Raw genomic sequence first — 15,393 nt, 5'->3', positions numbered from 1 at the left:
CCTTGGCTAAAAAATTAACAGCTAGGAGTTTGCGCTGACAGAAACTTACAAGGTTAAAAAGAAACTAATGTGGGGGAAGGGAAGCTGAACAATTTCTGAATCAAGAAAGGATACTAAAACAGTACTTTTCAAACTATCTGTGGTGAAGGGACAGTTTTTTTTGAATTATTATTATTTCAAATTCATCATGAGTAATTAGAAGAAGAATAAAATGAAAAAAAGACAAAGAAATTATAAACTCAATTATTTTATCATTTAATTTAGCAGGCATGAAATTACTCTATCAAATTTCTCTAAAAGTTGCTAAATGCTCACTCATGTCACAAAAGGAAAGACAAAAAGACTCAGACTAGTCACAAGCTGCACTGTGAGCAATGCTGCTTCAAAGCCTTGATTTCTTTTTTAATGAACAAGCATGTGTGAGGATTCCGGCATTTCTCCTGAGTGGAGGGATCAGCCTAGTTAGCATTCACCCTTAGGACTGTAGGCCTTGTTGGATTACACTCCACAGTAGGCTGTCCTATATGAGACACAGAAATAACAGGCAGAGGGAGGAACTGTCACGGGATGTGACACAGGAGGGAACTAGAGATGGCATCTGCAGTCATTTTATTTCTACTTTTTATGACTTTCTCCTTTTATAAAAGGTCACTCCAACCCTGTATAAGAAGTAGAAACATACACTGTGGCACATGGAAAAGATGAGAAGAAATAGGATACATGTGCCTTAAAAACTGTTGCCTCCAATATTTGTTTTTCTTACTCTCAAATGTGCATTGCATTTAAGTGATCATAAATTACTCATGGAAAAGTAATGCTTTATGACTATACAGAGGCCTTGTAGGCATAAACAATGTCAAATTTTATAAACTGTAAGTTGCTTTAGACCAGGGTCTGAGTCTCATACAATTTTCTATACTTGCCACAAAGCCTGGCAGGTATCTGGCACCTAATGTATATTCAATAAATTTGGGTAGAATAAATATATTGGTATAATCATTAGCAAACTCTCTAAGTAATAATATGCAAAAACTAACGTGACTTTTTTTTATATACAGCAGGAAAATTAACAAGACATTTACACGGGCTAAGGTCCCTGAGGCTGCGCTCGAGTCCCGAAGGCATTCACTCTATTAATGTAAAATAATAACCAGTTGGGGATTTTACCCTCTACTGATTATAGTAATTTCATATCCTGTAAGAATTGTATAAATTGGTGCCTAATTTGTTCAAATTATTCTTCTAAAAGTACCTATTATTAAACTAAACTTGCACTTTATTATTATAATTATTATTAGAGTACAATTATTCTAAGAACTAGGAGTACAAAGGGAAGACTTGGGGATGTGAAAGAATTCAAACTGTTCAAGAACCACTGGGGGACTTCCCTGGCGGTCCAGTGGTAAATAATCCGCCTTCCAATGCAGGGGATGCGGGCTTGATCCTTGGTCGAGGAACTAACATCCCACATGACGCGGGGCAACTAAGCCCGCGCACTTCAACTACGGAGCTCGCCTGCCTCAACGAGAGAGCCCGCGTGCCGCAAACTACAGAGCCCAGACGCCCTGGAGCCGGCGCGCCACAACTAGAGAGAAGACTGCGTGCCGCAAGGAAGGGCCCACACACCGCAGCAAAAACGATCCGGGACGCCTCAACGAAGATCCCGCATGCCGCAACTAAGACCAGACGCAGCCAAAAAATAAAGAAAATAAATAATAAAATAAAATAAATAAGTATTAAAAAAAAAAAAGAACCACTGGCTTTAAACATTGGGAAGGCCAGATACTAAAGTATTTCCAATCTTTAATCTCTGGTCTCAAAGTGTGGTATGTAGACCACATGCATCAGAATCTTCTTTTTGAAATACAGATTTCCAGGCTCAATTACAGGCTTCATCAAAATCACTGGGGGGTGAGGTTCTAGAACAGGTACTTTGTGTGTGTGCATAATTTTATTTATTTATTAATTGAAGTATAGTTGATTTACAATGTTGTGTTAGTTTCAAGTGTACAGCAAAGTGATTCAGCTATATATATACATGAAATTACAAAATATTGAGTATAGTTCCCTGTGCTATACAGTAGGTCCTTGTTGTTTATCTATTTTATATATAGCAGTGTTAGAACAGGTACTTAACAAGCACTGCAGATGATCTCAATGCACACTAAATCTGAATACTACTCATCTACCTTCTAATAGGTTATAAGATGCTTACTTTCTTCCCATTCCAGGTACGATATATGTTCTATATGTGATCATCATTTTATAATCATAAAGATAATTTATGGAAAGCAATAACATTCAAGTCTCCCATATAATTTTTCCAATTCTCCTATTAGCATTTAGCCCACCATAATGACACCGTTTGTGAGAGGGAAGGGGAAAATGTGATGTTTAAAATTTAAGCTATAAAATAAAATGCTTCTCCTGATCAGATCTGGGAAACATTTTTATACCTGTCAGACTTTTGTCTGCACAGACGCAAAAATAGATGCATCTTATTAGTTGGACCAGTATCCCTAGGGGTGCCCATGTGATGTGAGGGCAGCAGTGGAGCACGGCAGTTAGGAGAGCAGGTTTTCGGGTTACACCCTCCTCCACTTGCTGGCTGTGGTGTCTTAGGTTTGTTCCTTAACTTCTCTGAGATCATGTTTCCTAAATTAGGATTAATAACGGTGTCAATCTCAGAGAGTGATTCAGAGGCTAAAATGGAATAATGTGCAGAAAGCGCTTAGCACACTGCCTAGCACACAGTAAGCCTAGCACACAGTAAGTGCTCAATAAATGTTCACCGTGACAATACATATTTGAACACAATATCCTCAATTCTACACCCCAAAGACAGGATACAACTATTTTCAACATTTCTAACCACAAAATAGCCTCCAGAACAGAAAAGTGACAAGTTCAGCAAATCCTTTGGTGCTACTCTCAGTTCACTGGAGAAGAAAATGCATGTGTGAAAGGTCAAACACATTTGGACACAAGCCACAGTAGGCTCTATGGTTGTGTACTGGTGGTGTACTGGTTGTCTGCCCTCCACACAGCGTCCAAGAAGGGACACTTTGTACCCCCTTAAGGTCCACATTTAACACTGCGCCTTCCACAGAGTGGGCTTCCATAAACATGTGTCAAACCCCCCAGGTTGGTGTGCATTTCATTCCTTTCCCCTACAGCTGTTCTTTTCCACGGGAAACAAAAAAGCAACAAGAATAAGCTAAACAGGGGAAACGATATGAAATAATTCACAGTAGCACTTCAGATAATTTTCCCTGGCAGCCCCAAATCTTACTCGTGTATGTTATCTAGCATTGCAAAATAAGTTTCCCTAGTATTTTCACATGAGACTCTCTTCATTTCTTCACAGCTGTGGGAGCTGTCAGAGAAAGAGGGGGATGAATGGTGACCTGGGCGGGTCAGTGAGAACACAGCACTGGTGGGCTCCGATTATCTGTTTGATGTTTCCTCCCTGGGAATCCCAGGCATGGGGAGCAGGTGGTGGCGGGAGGAGGAGGGGACTGGGCCTAGAAGGGAGCACACAATGCAGCCTGGTCAGGGCCAAGTTAAGTCTTAAAGGTTCATCTCCACAACCCAATCTATTTTGGACAGTTTTTAAGGGATATGACCATTTCTTGATCTACTTTCTTGTCTGCAGAGGAGCTTTTATAATGTCAAGCATGGGTGGATGTTTAATCAGTATTATGACCTGACACTCCTATTGCTATAACAGGCTCAGGAAATGAATTTAGCAAATGAACATTATTTTTCCAGGCATAGAAATCCAAACATGAAATTTGCCTGATGGAAAGAAGGCTCAGAAATGTTGACGTATACTGATAACTTTGACTTAACCTGATATCTTGTTGCACACTATTTTTGAAACTTGTTCTGATTTTGCAGGATCCGGTGGCTTAACTTGCTTTTAGTGCCATGCTCCCATAAACAAACTTCAAGTTAGTTTACCTCGCATGCATGAAAGATGATTACCACCAGCGTTCTCTGTGCTGTATACTAGCTCCACGTTAGCAGTTTTACAGAGAACCAGGTGAACACAGCTTAAGTGGAAAACCCAGTCTTTAAGGAATCACTCAAAAAACAATTGTTTCCTGTGCAGGCTAGATGCTAAACATACAATGACAAGCAATAGGCATGCCACTCATTGCAAAGAACTTACTGCCCAGAAGATCTTTTTAATTAAAACAGAAAAACAATTTCAATGGTAGTTTTATATTGTGCTAAGTTAGCCAAGCTGAGCGACGTTTTGCAGAGTTCCCTCCGCTGTACTGTTCCATTTAGGGTTGGTGCTGGAGAAATCTGCATGAGTTTTGAAAGGCATACGTGAAACCACAGACTGACTGGCATGTTGGGTGCCAGGTTTGAGGCAGCTTGTGCACGGTGTCACTGACCAGCTGCATCACTGTGTTGGCAAAGGGCAGTACCAGGTTGATGCGTCTTCAGATCCTGCCATATCTTCTTCAGTTTCTCCCATTCCTGGGCCAGGTGCATGCGAGCTCAGAGGTGAAGCACACAGCTTCTTCTACAAGGCACTCACATCCACGATGCAGAGGCAGTGAGAGACAGACAGGGGTTCCAGTTTATCCCTGTTTTCCCCCATTTCATGTTTAGCTTTTCTTTTCAACTGCAGACCCTGCTGGCCTACAGTGACTTTAGGACCACACAGAAACCAAGGGGATAGCCTTACATAAACTTCTTCAGCAGCTCACACAATTGTGTAAGCTCTAGTTCCTATAGTAAATGTCTTATCTATATTTCTCATTGTGGTTCTGCTTCCCTGATTGAACCCGGAACATTGAAGCCCTGAGAGAGATCAATTACCCACATTTTAGAAGCACAGGGGTTTTGAAGACAACATAGAGTTTATAAGCCTTTCAATGAAGAAATGGCTTTTAAAACATATTTGTGTAAGGAATATCACTGTTTGCCCCGTCTAAGCAATAGACAGATGTGCCAGCTCTCTTACTGAACACACGTATCTTCTTTGGCAAGTGTTAGTAGCAAAACTCCAAAAGACCAGCCCAAACCTTCTCTGTTCTTCCCCTCTCAAGCAAGCTTCCCTTTCCCCAGCTATTTTTTAGGGGAGGCATAAAGTAATGGCTATAGGATAGAATTCACAAAAGGAAGGATGGGATGTAGCCAAGATGGCAGAGTGGGAAGACCCTGAACTCACCTTCTCCCAAAGGCACAACAAAATTGCAACTACTTACAGAGCAACTATCTATGAGAATGACCTGAAGACAGCAGAAAAGATTTCCCACAACTAGATATAAAGAAGGAGCAACTATTTATGAGAATGATCTGAAGACAGCAGAAAAGATTTCCCACAACTAGATATAAAGAAGGAACTACAATGAGATGGATGGGAGGGGCTAAGATGCAGTATACTCAGGACCCATACACCTGGGTCAGCAAACCGGAAGTGGGAAGAATATCACAATGGCAGAGGTCCTCCCCAAGGAGCAAGGGGTCCAAGCCACACATTGGGCTCCCCAGCCCAGGATCCTGCATCAGGAAGATGGGCTCCCAGAAGTTCTGCTTTGGAAACCAGTGGGGCTTGTGTTCAGGAGAGCCAGAGAGCTTAGGAACCAGACTGCTCCTAAAGGGCATGTAGAAAATCTCACATACTCCAAGTCCCAGTGCAGAGGCAGTAGTTCAAAAGGAGCCTGGGTCAGACCTACTTGCTATTCTTGGAGAGCCTCTCAGAGAGGCAGAAGGCAACCGGGACTCCATCTGAGGATAAAGACACTGGTGGCAGCCATTTGGGGGAGTTCATTCTACAATGATGTCAGCACTGGCCAAGTGCCATTTTGGAATCCTCCTGATAGCCTATTAGTGCTGGGGGACTTACCTGCCCATCAGCACCAGCCCGACACCCCCAAGGCTGCACAGCTAACTGCTTGGGGAAACTACCCATCCTCCAGTGGGCCCATAGCTACTCCATGAGGCAGAACCTCACAGCCTACCGAGTGGGAGCCAGCCCCGCCTCCCAGCAAACCCACAATAATTGGACCCGCTCCAACAGAGGGGGGCCCACAGCCCAGATGGGGGCACCCCTAGAGCATATAGCTCTGGTGACCAGAGGGAAGCATGCTGTTGGACCCCATAGGGCATCTCCTACATAAGGCCACTTCTCTAAGATCAGGAAATGTAACTGACCTCCTACCACATAGAAATAAACACAGAGAATTAGGCAAAATGAGGAGATAGAGGAGTATGTTCCAAATGAAGAAACAAGACAAAACCTCAGAAAGAGAACTAAATGAAGTAGAGATAAGCAATCAATCCAATAAATAGGTCAAGGTAATGATCATAAAGATGCCCAATGAACTCAGGAGAAGGATGGATGGACACAACGAGCATTTTAACAAAGAGTTAGAAGATATAAAGAAGAACCAAACAAAGCTGAAGAATACAATAACTGAAATGAAAAATATACTAGAAGGAATCAACAGTAGGTTAGATGACACAGAGGAATCTGGAAGACAGAGTAGTGGAAATCACCCAAGCTGAACAGAAAAGAGAAAAAAAGAATTTTAAAAAATGAGGATAGTTTAAGAGACCTCTGGGACAATAGCAAGTGTACTAACATTTCCAATATAGGAGTCCCAGAAGGAGAAGAGAAAGAGAAAGGGGCAGAGAAGTAATAGCTAAAAACTCCCTTAACCTGGGGAAGGAAACAGATATGCAGGTCCAGGAATCCCAGAGAATCCCAAACAAAGCAAACCCAAAGAGGTCCACACCAAGACACAATGTAATTAAAATGACAAAAATTAAAGAAAAAAAGAGAATCTTAAAAACAGCAATAGCGGGCTTCCCTGGTGGCGCAGTGGTTGAGAGTCCGCCTGCCGATGCAGGGGACACGGGTTCGTGCCCCTATCTGGGAAGATCCCACATGCCGCGGAGTGGCTGGGCCTGTGAGCCATGCCCGCTGAGCCTGCGCGTCCGGAGCCTGTGCTCCGCAACAGGAGAGGCCACAACAGTGAGAGGCCTGCGTACCGAAAAAAAAAAAAACAGCAATAGCTTGCTGGGGGAGGGGGGGGAGTGGGTGGGGAGGGATGGATTGGGAATTTGGGATTAGCAAATGCAAACTATTATATAGAGAATGGATAAACAACAAGGTCCTACTGTATAGCACAGGGAACTATATTCAATATCCTGTGATAAACCATAATGGAAAAGAATATGAAAAAGAACGTATATATATATACATATATGTATAACTGAATCACTTTGCTATACAGCAAAAAGTAGCATAACATTGTAAATCAACTATACTTCAATAAAATAAATTTCTAAAAATATATTAAAAAATTTTAAATAATAATAAAAAATAAAAGCAGCAAGAGAAAAGCAGCTAGTTATGTACAAGGGATATGATAATCAGCTGACTTTCAGCAGAAACTTGGCAGGCCAGAAGGGAGTAGCACTTTATATTCAAAGCAATGAAAGGAAAAAATGTACAACTGAGAATACTCTACCTGGCAAGGTTATCATTCAGATTTGAAGGACAGACAAAGAGTTTTACAGAGAAGCAAAAGCTAAAAGAATTCAGCACCACTAATCTAGCTTTACAAGAAATGTTCACAGGACTTCTCTTAGTGGAAAAGAAAAGGCTACAAGTAGAAATATGAAAATTATGAAAGGAAAAATCTCATTGGTAAAGGCAAACATAAACTAAAGGTAGTAGATCAACCACTTATAAAGCTAGTAGAAAGGCTAAAAGACAAAAGTAGCAAAATCATCTATATCCACAATAAGTAGTTAAGGGATACACAAAACAAAAAGATGTAAAATATGATATCAAAAACATTAAATATAGCAGGGGGAGTAAAAATTCCGAGTTGTTAGAATATGTTTGAAATTAAGAGATCATCAACATATACATATATGGTAACCACAAGCCAAAAACCTACAACAGATACACGTAGAAAAATAGAAAAGAATCTAAACATAACACTCAACAAAGTCATCAAATCACAATGAAAGACAGCAAAAGAAGAAAAAAAACAAAAAAGAATTACAAAAACAACCAGAAAACAATTAATGAAATGGCATTAAGTACATACCTATCAATAATTACTTTAAATGTAAATGGACAAAATGTTCCAATTAAAAGACATATTTGCCATCCTCACCCAAATTTCCAGCATTCAAAATAAATTCTTTCTTGAACACCTACAATGTACCAGGCTTGGGTTACATCAGGAAACAAAACAAAATCCCTGCCATCATGGTGCTTATATTCCAGTGACATGTTTGCCAAACTCAGCATGTTCAAACAGAAATGATTAACTTCCCCAACCCTTGCTCCTTTGCCTCTGCCTTCCATTGGGTTACCAATGGTAATGGTGTTACCATTCACCCAATGGCTTCTTTTCCATCTCACCCTCACAAGTTCCAAATCCTGTCAGGTTCACAACTTATCTCTGCTGTCAACACTCCCCGCTGCTCAGAGGACACCCAGCCCTCTGCTGTTGGACCCAGCCTCTACTATCAGACTTATCTTCTACTACACCCTGTGTTCCAGCTACATCCAACTGAACCCACCATTCAATCACTTCCATGACCCTTGTCCTACAGCATGTTTCTCCTCCTGCCTCAGCCCTCTCTCCTTTTCCTGGCCTGGTAAGTCCCTATCATCCTCTAAGGACTAGCTCAATTGATATGTCTTCTTGGAAGACTTCATCTATTCAAGAAGACAGTTATTTGCTTCCTCCTCCAATTCAGTTATGATACTGTACAGATCTGCTTACCTGTTTGCACCCCCTTCAGACTGAGAACTCACTGAAGTCAAGGATCACACCGTCCATCTTGGACCACCCCAGTCAGCCCCTAGCACCATGCCTGGCACACAGGAGGTGCTTAAACAAACAGCTGTTCAATTTGGTAACCCTCTTGCATTAGAAGTAAAAGCCTCTTGCTCACCAGTGAGGATCCCTAATTCAGCACAAAGCATTTTTCTCTTTCTAGGAACTGGAGTTGCTAGATTAAATAAGATAATCACTCACTTCACTTCTGGAGGCAACAGCCCGGTGCAGCGGGGTCAGCCACATGTTGTCCTTGGCATTCACACGAGCTCCTGGAACCAAACAGCACAGGTTAGAAGCATAATGCAATTCTGCTGATGTGAAGTCTGATGCTATATCTTGTGCTCTCGTTTGCCGGGTACAACCAACACATTTTGTTTTGTTTTTTCCTTTCTGTTAGTCATGTGCTTTCTAGCCACCAAACAAGGAGAAGACATTGAATGCAGTAGAAGGAGCAAGGTCAGGAGCTGAGGATGTCACAAGAATCAGGCCAAGACCAGATGAGAAATAACAGTGTCTCACTGGGTAGGAGATACAGTTGTAAGAAAGCTGAGATTCTCCAGAACTATAGAAATGTAGGTTCTGAAGAATGAAGAACTTTTCAGGGGTGTGTATGCGTGTGTGTGTGTGTGTGTGTGTGTGTGTGTGTGTGTGTGTTCGTGTTCCTGAATGTTATATTCCTGAATATAAAATATAGAATCATATACATTATTTTATTTTTAGTCATTAAGCGTATTTATCTCACAGGGCACACAACATCCTTCTTGGAAAACTGTTAGCGATGAGCAGCCTTCCAACAAGTGTATATTAGAGGCCAGTGAAGTTGAGTTCCGATGAGATTTGATCTGGGCTAAAGGGATTAGCATAAATCCGTTTTATCCAAGAATCCCAATTATTTCTCTGGAACTAGCAAAATACTTTGGTAGGAAGAAGCCAGGTTTCATGGAGCTTTTGGACAGACACAACATGAAGCCTATGTAGGCTGCTCACGGCTCGCTCATACTATGGAGTGGGCATACAGGCTGACACAAGAGCCAGAGCCCGGTCATACTCAGGGAGGTGCCCGTGCTCAGCTCCCCGGGAGCCACATCACAATCACGGAGCAGAAGCTCCACAGGAACACATTCCCGGAAAGTAGAGTATGCCCTCCGCCCATGACACCTGCACAGTTCTCCATGCGTACACGTCCACCAAGCTACAACTGAACCACTACAACACCCAATATGAGCTTCCTTTTTTTGGAATCTGGATTTTGATCAGTCTTCTGGTCAGAGATGGAAAGTTTTATAAAAGGACTGCAAAAGGAGAGGAGGAGAAAATATCTATGATATCTTTGCAGATGTAATGAGAGGAGCCTGTTTCAGCCTTAGGACAACAAGGAAGGAAGCTCAAAGAAACTAGAAAGTAAGGCAGAGGAGGGGAAGTGCAAAGGAGGTGGCTCTGAGACAAGGGCCGAGAAAGTGAGTCAAGTGTAAGCAGAGGCTGACCAATCTCTGTGAGGCCAAGGCCAGCTGACAGCTAAAAAACAGGAACCGTGTTCAGAAAAGACAAAAAGGCAGCAGGAGACTTTCATGGATAAATGTGTGCTAGAAATTTAATTTAATCATAGAACTTACACTGTTTTTTCTCTTTAACTGAAGAAGAAATATCATCAACCATACTAGTGATAGAAAACAAGAACATAATAATCCCTAAAACAAAGAGAGAGAGAATGTCTCTTCTCCCCTCATTCTGATTTCATTAGTTGGAGGTGGGACCAGGCACAGGTATTTTTAAAAAACTCCCCAGGACCCACGGTTATTGTAATAGGCTATTAAGATTGAGAGCCACCGGTAAATTGTTGCTTAGTTTATCAAACTTAAAATTAGTTGAATCCTAATTCTACTAACTTCATCCAGGCAGCTTACCTGAAAAGGTTCAAGCCCCTTACATCAGTAAGAACCAAACAAAATCAGTTTGGTGGTGCTAAGACGCCAAGGCAGCAGACATCTCACTCCCCAGTAGCAGGATGTCCTGGGCTAAATGCTCTGGAGTGAAATGAATGAGGTCTGGGAAGGACAGTGGGATTCATGGTCAGAAGACCCAGATTTGATTCTGATTTCAGCACCTACTGGCCCAGCTACCAAAAGCCACTACTCTGTAAAATGAGGCTAACAACAACAACATAATAATACTTCTCTACCCACCTTATGAGGTGATTGGGAGAATCAAGTGAATTTGAAGGTGCTTTGTAAATTGCAAAGCACTAGAAAAATATTAGCAGTTCTTATTTCCAAATCCCCTCTAATGTCATATTTACTTCTAAATCTATGACTCAGGTCTTCAAGGAAGTGAGAGGCATAGTCTTTGCCCAGGAAAGTAGCGGGAAGTCAAACATATAGATTTAAGAATGCAGGGCTTCCCTGGTGGTGCAGTGGTTGAGAGCCCGCCTGCCAATGCAGGGGACACGGGTTCGTGCCCTGGTCCGGGAAGATCCCACATGCTGCGGAGCGGCTGGGCCCGTGAGCCATGGCCGCTGGGCCTGTGCGTCTGGAGCCTGTGCTCCGCAACGGGAGAGGCCACAACAGTGAGAGGCCCGCGTACCACAAAAAAAAAAAAAAAAAAAAAAAAAAGAATGCAAAGAACCATCACCTAGAGATTGCACAAACAGGTATCTTTTGAAGATTAAGAGAGACTCAGATGCTAGAGAACGCCAAGGAGGAGGAAACCCAGATGTAATTGAGAGCAGAAAATATTGTGAATTTTAAAACAAAATTTTCCCTACCAAAAAACAAATTTTAGCTTTCCTCTCCTAAGTCTTAGTTCCAAGGGAGCACCAGATGATTGTTACAAAGCCTACCTTTCTGGTGTAGAAACAAACAGTATTTATCCCTCAGGTCCTAGTATTTCTTCTTCCAACATTCAGCTATTCAACCCTTCTAAAATTACCCATCTTTTTGTCAGGCCTTTACCCGGGTCATAAATATGTCTATTTTACCATATTGTGCTTATACCTGCATATCAGAAGACGGACCTTTTATTCTCTCTCATAACTCAAACGCATATTTGTTACTTAATCCTAGGCTGTTTCTTTGACACGTCACAAACATCACCCAGATTTCACGAAGACCTGGATTCAAGCCTCATTCCCTACCAGTAGAGATGGCTGTATCAGGGTGTCCCTTCAGATTCCCTGTCCACATTTAAGGGACTTCCGTGTCACGAAGTCAAATCAGTCACCTGAGATGAAGAACATCTGGCCATAAGTTCCCTCTGTTTCTGGGTTTGAATTTTCACCTGGCTGTCTGCATGATGTTCTTATCAACACTTTAGTACGTTTGTAGGAAGGAATGCTACATGGGACAGATTGATACCCACTATGGGTAGCATATCAGTTCTGCCTCAGAGCCTCTAAATCAGTGCTGCCCAATGGAAATATAATGTGAACCAAGTAACTGAAAATTTCCTAGTAACCACACTAAAAATGGTATAAAAAACAAGTAAACTAACTTCAGTAATATATTTTACTTACTTAACTCAATATATCCAAAATATTATCGTGTAATTGAATTTTTTAATTATTGAGATAATTTGCATTCTTTTTTTTATGCTAAAGCTTCAAAATCCCATGTGTATTTCACACTCACAACACATCTCCATTCAATCAGGCCACACTTCAAGTGTTCAACAGCCACAGCTGGAGTGTGGCTACCATACTGAACAGCGCAGCTCTAAATGCTAGGTGGCAGAGCCCAGGCTTGGCTACTCGTTTGCTTGAGTAGCTCTCTTCAGTTCTAAGGAGCTATGATTCTACCATTAGAGCTGTGAAACTGCTAAGAGCCGTGTTAAGAATGGCTAACGTGATCTGAACGCTGACTCTCTATACTAACGTACGTGTAATCCATTTAATAGGGAGATACTCTTATTATGCCAGTTTTATAGATGAGGGAACCAAGGCCATGAGAAATAACATGCTCCAGGTCCCCAGCTAGGAAATGGTAGATTTGAACCCAGGTAGTCTGACTTCAAAGCCAAGCTCTAGGGCAGTGTGCCTCACTTCAAAACTAGCAACATTCACACAGCATTCAACTAACACTGATTGCATTTCCCTTCCATTTTCCCCATCTTTCTCTCCGGTCCTTAGAGTCACTCTTCTCTCCCTCTTTCTCCACTTTCATGTATATATTTTTCATACATATGTATATATTCCCCCGTGATTTCATTCCTCCTTTCTCATATTTTTCCTTCTAGTTCCAAACACCGGTTATAATAATATGGAACAGAAATATATATTTTGTTATTCATGGTCTTTCACAGAGTAAATATTGTGTATAAACTTAAAAAGCTAATGCAAGAAGAAGAAACCCAAATGGTAAGACACATGTGAAAAGATACTTCTCAAAATTCATCAGGGAGAAGCCAATGAAAGCAACATTAACAAAGCATATTGCACACATCAAACTGGGGAAAATTTTGAAGTGTGAAATGCCAAGAGTTAGCAAGGATATGGAGCAACAGGGAAACATAGATACAGATGGTGAGAGTGTGAATTGGTACAACCCCCTTTGGAAACAGGGTGGTGCTACCTAATAAAACTGATGATGTGTGTGCCCTAGCACCCAGCAATTCCACCCAATCATATACCCTAGAGAAACTCTCATACATGTACAAGAATATTCACTGAAGCATGTTTGTAACAGCAAGATATTGGGATCCCAAATGGTGATCAAGAGGAAAATGGAAAAATACACTGTGGTATATTTGTACAATGGAATGCTACACTGTCATGGAAAGGAACAGACTGAAGTTACATATATAAACATATGCACTTCAAAAACACAACATTGAATGAACAAATGAAGTTGCAGATTAATACCAACGGCTTAATACCAGTTACATAAAGTTTTTAAATTTACAAAAACAAAGCAATATGTTGTTTATAGATGCACAGATTGAAAAAAAAGTAATAAATATGGCTAAAGAAAACAACTACCAATTCTGGCTAGTGGTTGCCTCTAGGGAGGGAGGGTGTGAAAGGATAAGGAAAGGATACAATGGGCTTCAACTGTGTCTTCAATGCTTTACTTCCTTTTCAAAAAGATATAATGCAAGTATAGAAAAATCTTAAGATTTCTTAAAGCTTATATACATGGGTATTAATTACCTTATTCTCCATACTTTTCTATACATTTGAAATATTTTCTAATAAAATACTTTTTTTTTTAGATGTTGGGGGTAGGAGTTTTAGTAATTTATTTATTTATTTTTGCTGTGTTGGGTCTTCGTTTCAGTGTGAGGGCTTTCTCTAGTTGTGGCAAGCGGGGGCCACTCTTTATCGCGGTGCGCGGGCCTCTCACTATCGTGGCCTCTCTTGTTGCGGAGCACAAGCTCCGGACGCGCAGGCTCAGCGGCCATGGCTCACGGGCCTAGTTGCTCCGCGGCATGTGGGATCTTCCCAAACCAGGGCTCGAACCCATGTCCTCTGCATTAGCAGGCAGATTCTCAACCACTGTGCCACCAGGGAAGCCCTAAAATACTTTTAAGAAAGCTAGTACGCTTAAAGTTTTATGTCTCTTAATGAAAATGGTTCAGGGGGGATTAAGTTGCTTTTTCTTACACTACTGTTTTCTTGGTTAGTCGCCCTTCTTGTTAGAAAAATGACACTTTCATACAAAATGGCCCATTCATAGTCTCTTCCAGGACTTTCCTAAGGCTCACCCAAGGTGAGTAAGGAAAGACGAGTAAGAGCTGCTGTTGGATTTGCAGATGACCTCATTTGTACAGTCCATTTTGATAAGAAAATTTCAAGTTAACAACGTGTTATTTGCTGTCTTATTGTCATTTTTTTCTCATGCTGTCCTCTCCCCACAATCACTATCGCTGATCTCCCCAGCTGTTGAACAGAGGCAAGTCAGCACATGCAGGAAAGGCAGGACCTCAGAAATTTGTGCCTCTTGGGATGAAGATGGCGGAGTAGAAGGACGTGCACTCACTCCCTCTTGTGAGAGCACTGGAATCACAACTAACTGCTGAACAATCATAGACAGAAGACACTGGAACTCACCAAAAAAGATACCTCACATCCAAAGACAAAGGAGAAGCCGCAATGACACAACAGGAAAGGTGCAATCACAATAAAATCAAATCCCATAACTGCTGGGTGGGTGACTCATAAACTGGAGAACAATTATACCACAGAAGTCCACCCACTACAGTGAGGGTTCTGAACCCCACGTCAGGCTTCCCAACCTGGCGATCCGGCAACAGGAGGAGGAATTCCCAGAGAATCAGACTTTGAAGGCTAGCAGGATTTGACTGCAAGACTTCGACAGGACTCGAGGAAACAGAGACTCTACTTTTGAAGGGCACACACAAAGCATCGGGACCCAGGGGAAGGAGCAGTGACCCCATAGGAGACTGAATCAGACCTACCTGCTAGTGTTGGAGGGTCTCCTACAGAGGCAGCGGGCGGCTGTGGCTCACTGCAGGGACAAGGACACCAACTGCACAAGTTCTGGGAAGCACTCCTTGGTGTGAGCCCTCCCGGAGTCTGCCATTAGCCCCACCAAAGAGCCTGTGGCCTCCAGTG

At 41.9% G+C, this 15,393-nt stretch overlaps 1 protein-coding gene across 1 annotated transcript in view; it reads right to left on the bottom strand.

Annotated features, from left to right (window-relative positions):
- Window positions 1-15,393, bottom strand: part of ANKRD44 (ankyrin repeat domain 44) — a 316,658-nt gene that overhangs the window by 129,693 nt on the left and 171,572 nt on the right. Inside the window, exon 4 of the mRNA XM_082657650.1 lies at window positions 9,027-9,097. Within this exon, the coding sequence (XP_082513776.1) occupies window positions 9,027-9,097 (71 nt within the window). The remainder of the gene's footprint in view (window positions 1-9,026; window positions 9,098-15,393) is intronic.

This window comes from Grampus griseus, assembly GCF_964374135.1.
Source record: "Grampus griseus genome assembly, chromosome: 7".
In the NCBI taxonomy this organism is placed as follows: Eukaryota; Metazoa; Chordata; class Mammalia; order Artiodactyla; family Delphinidae; genus Grampus; species Grampus griseus.
The sequence above is the reverse complement of the archived record's forward strand: the minus strand, read 5'-3'. Positions and strand labels throughout refer to the sequence as shown.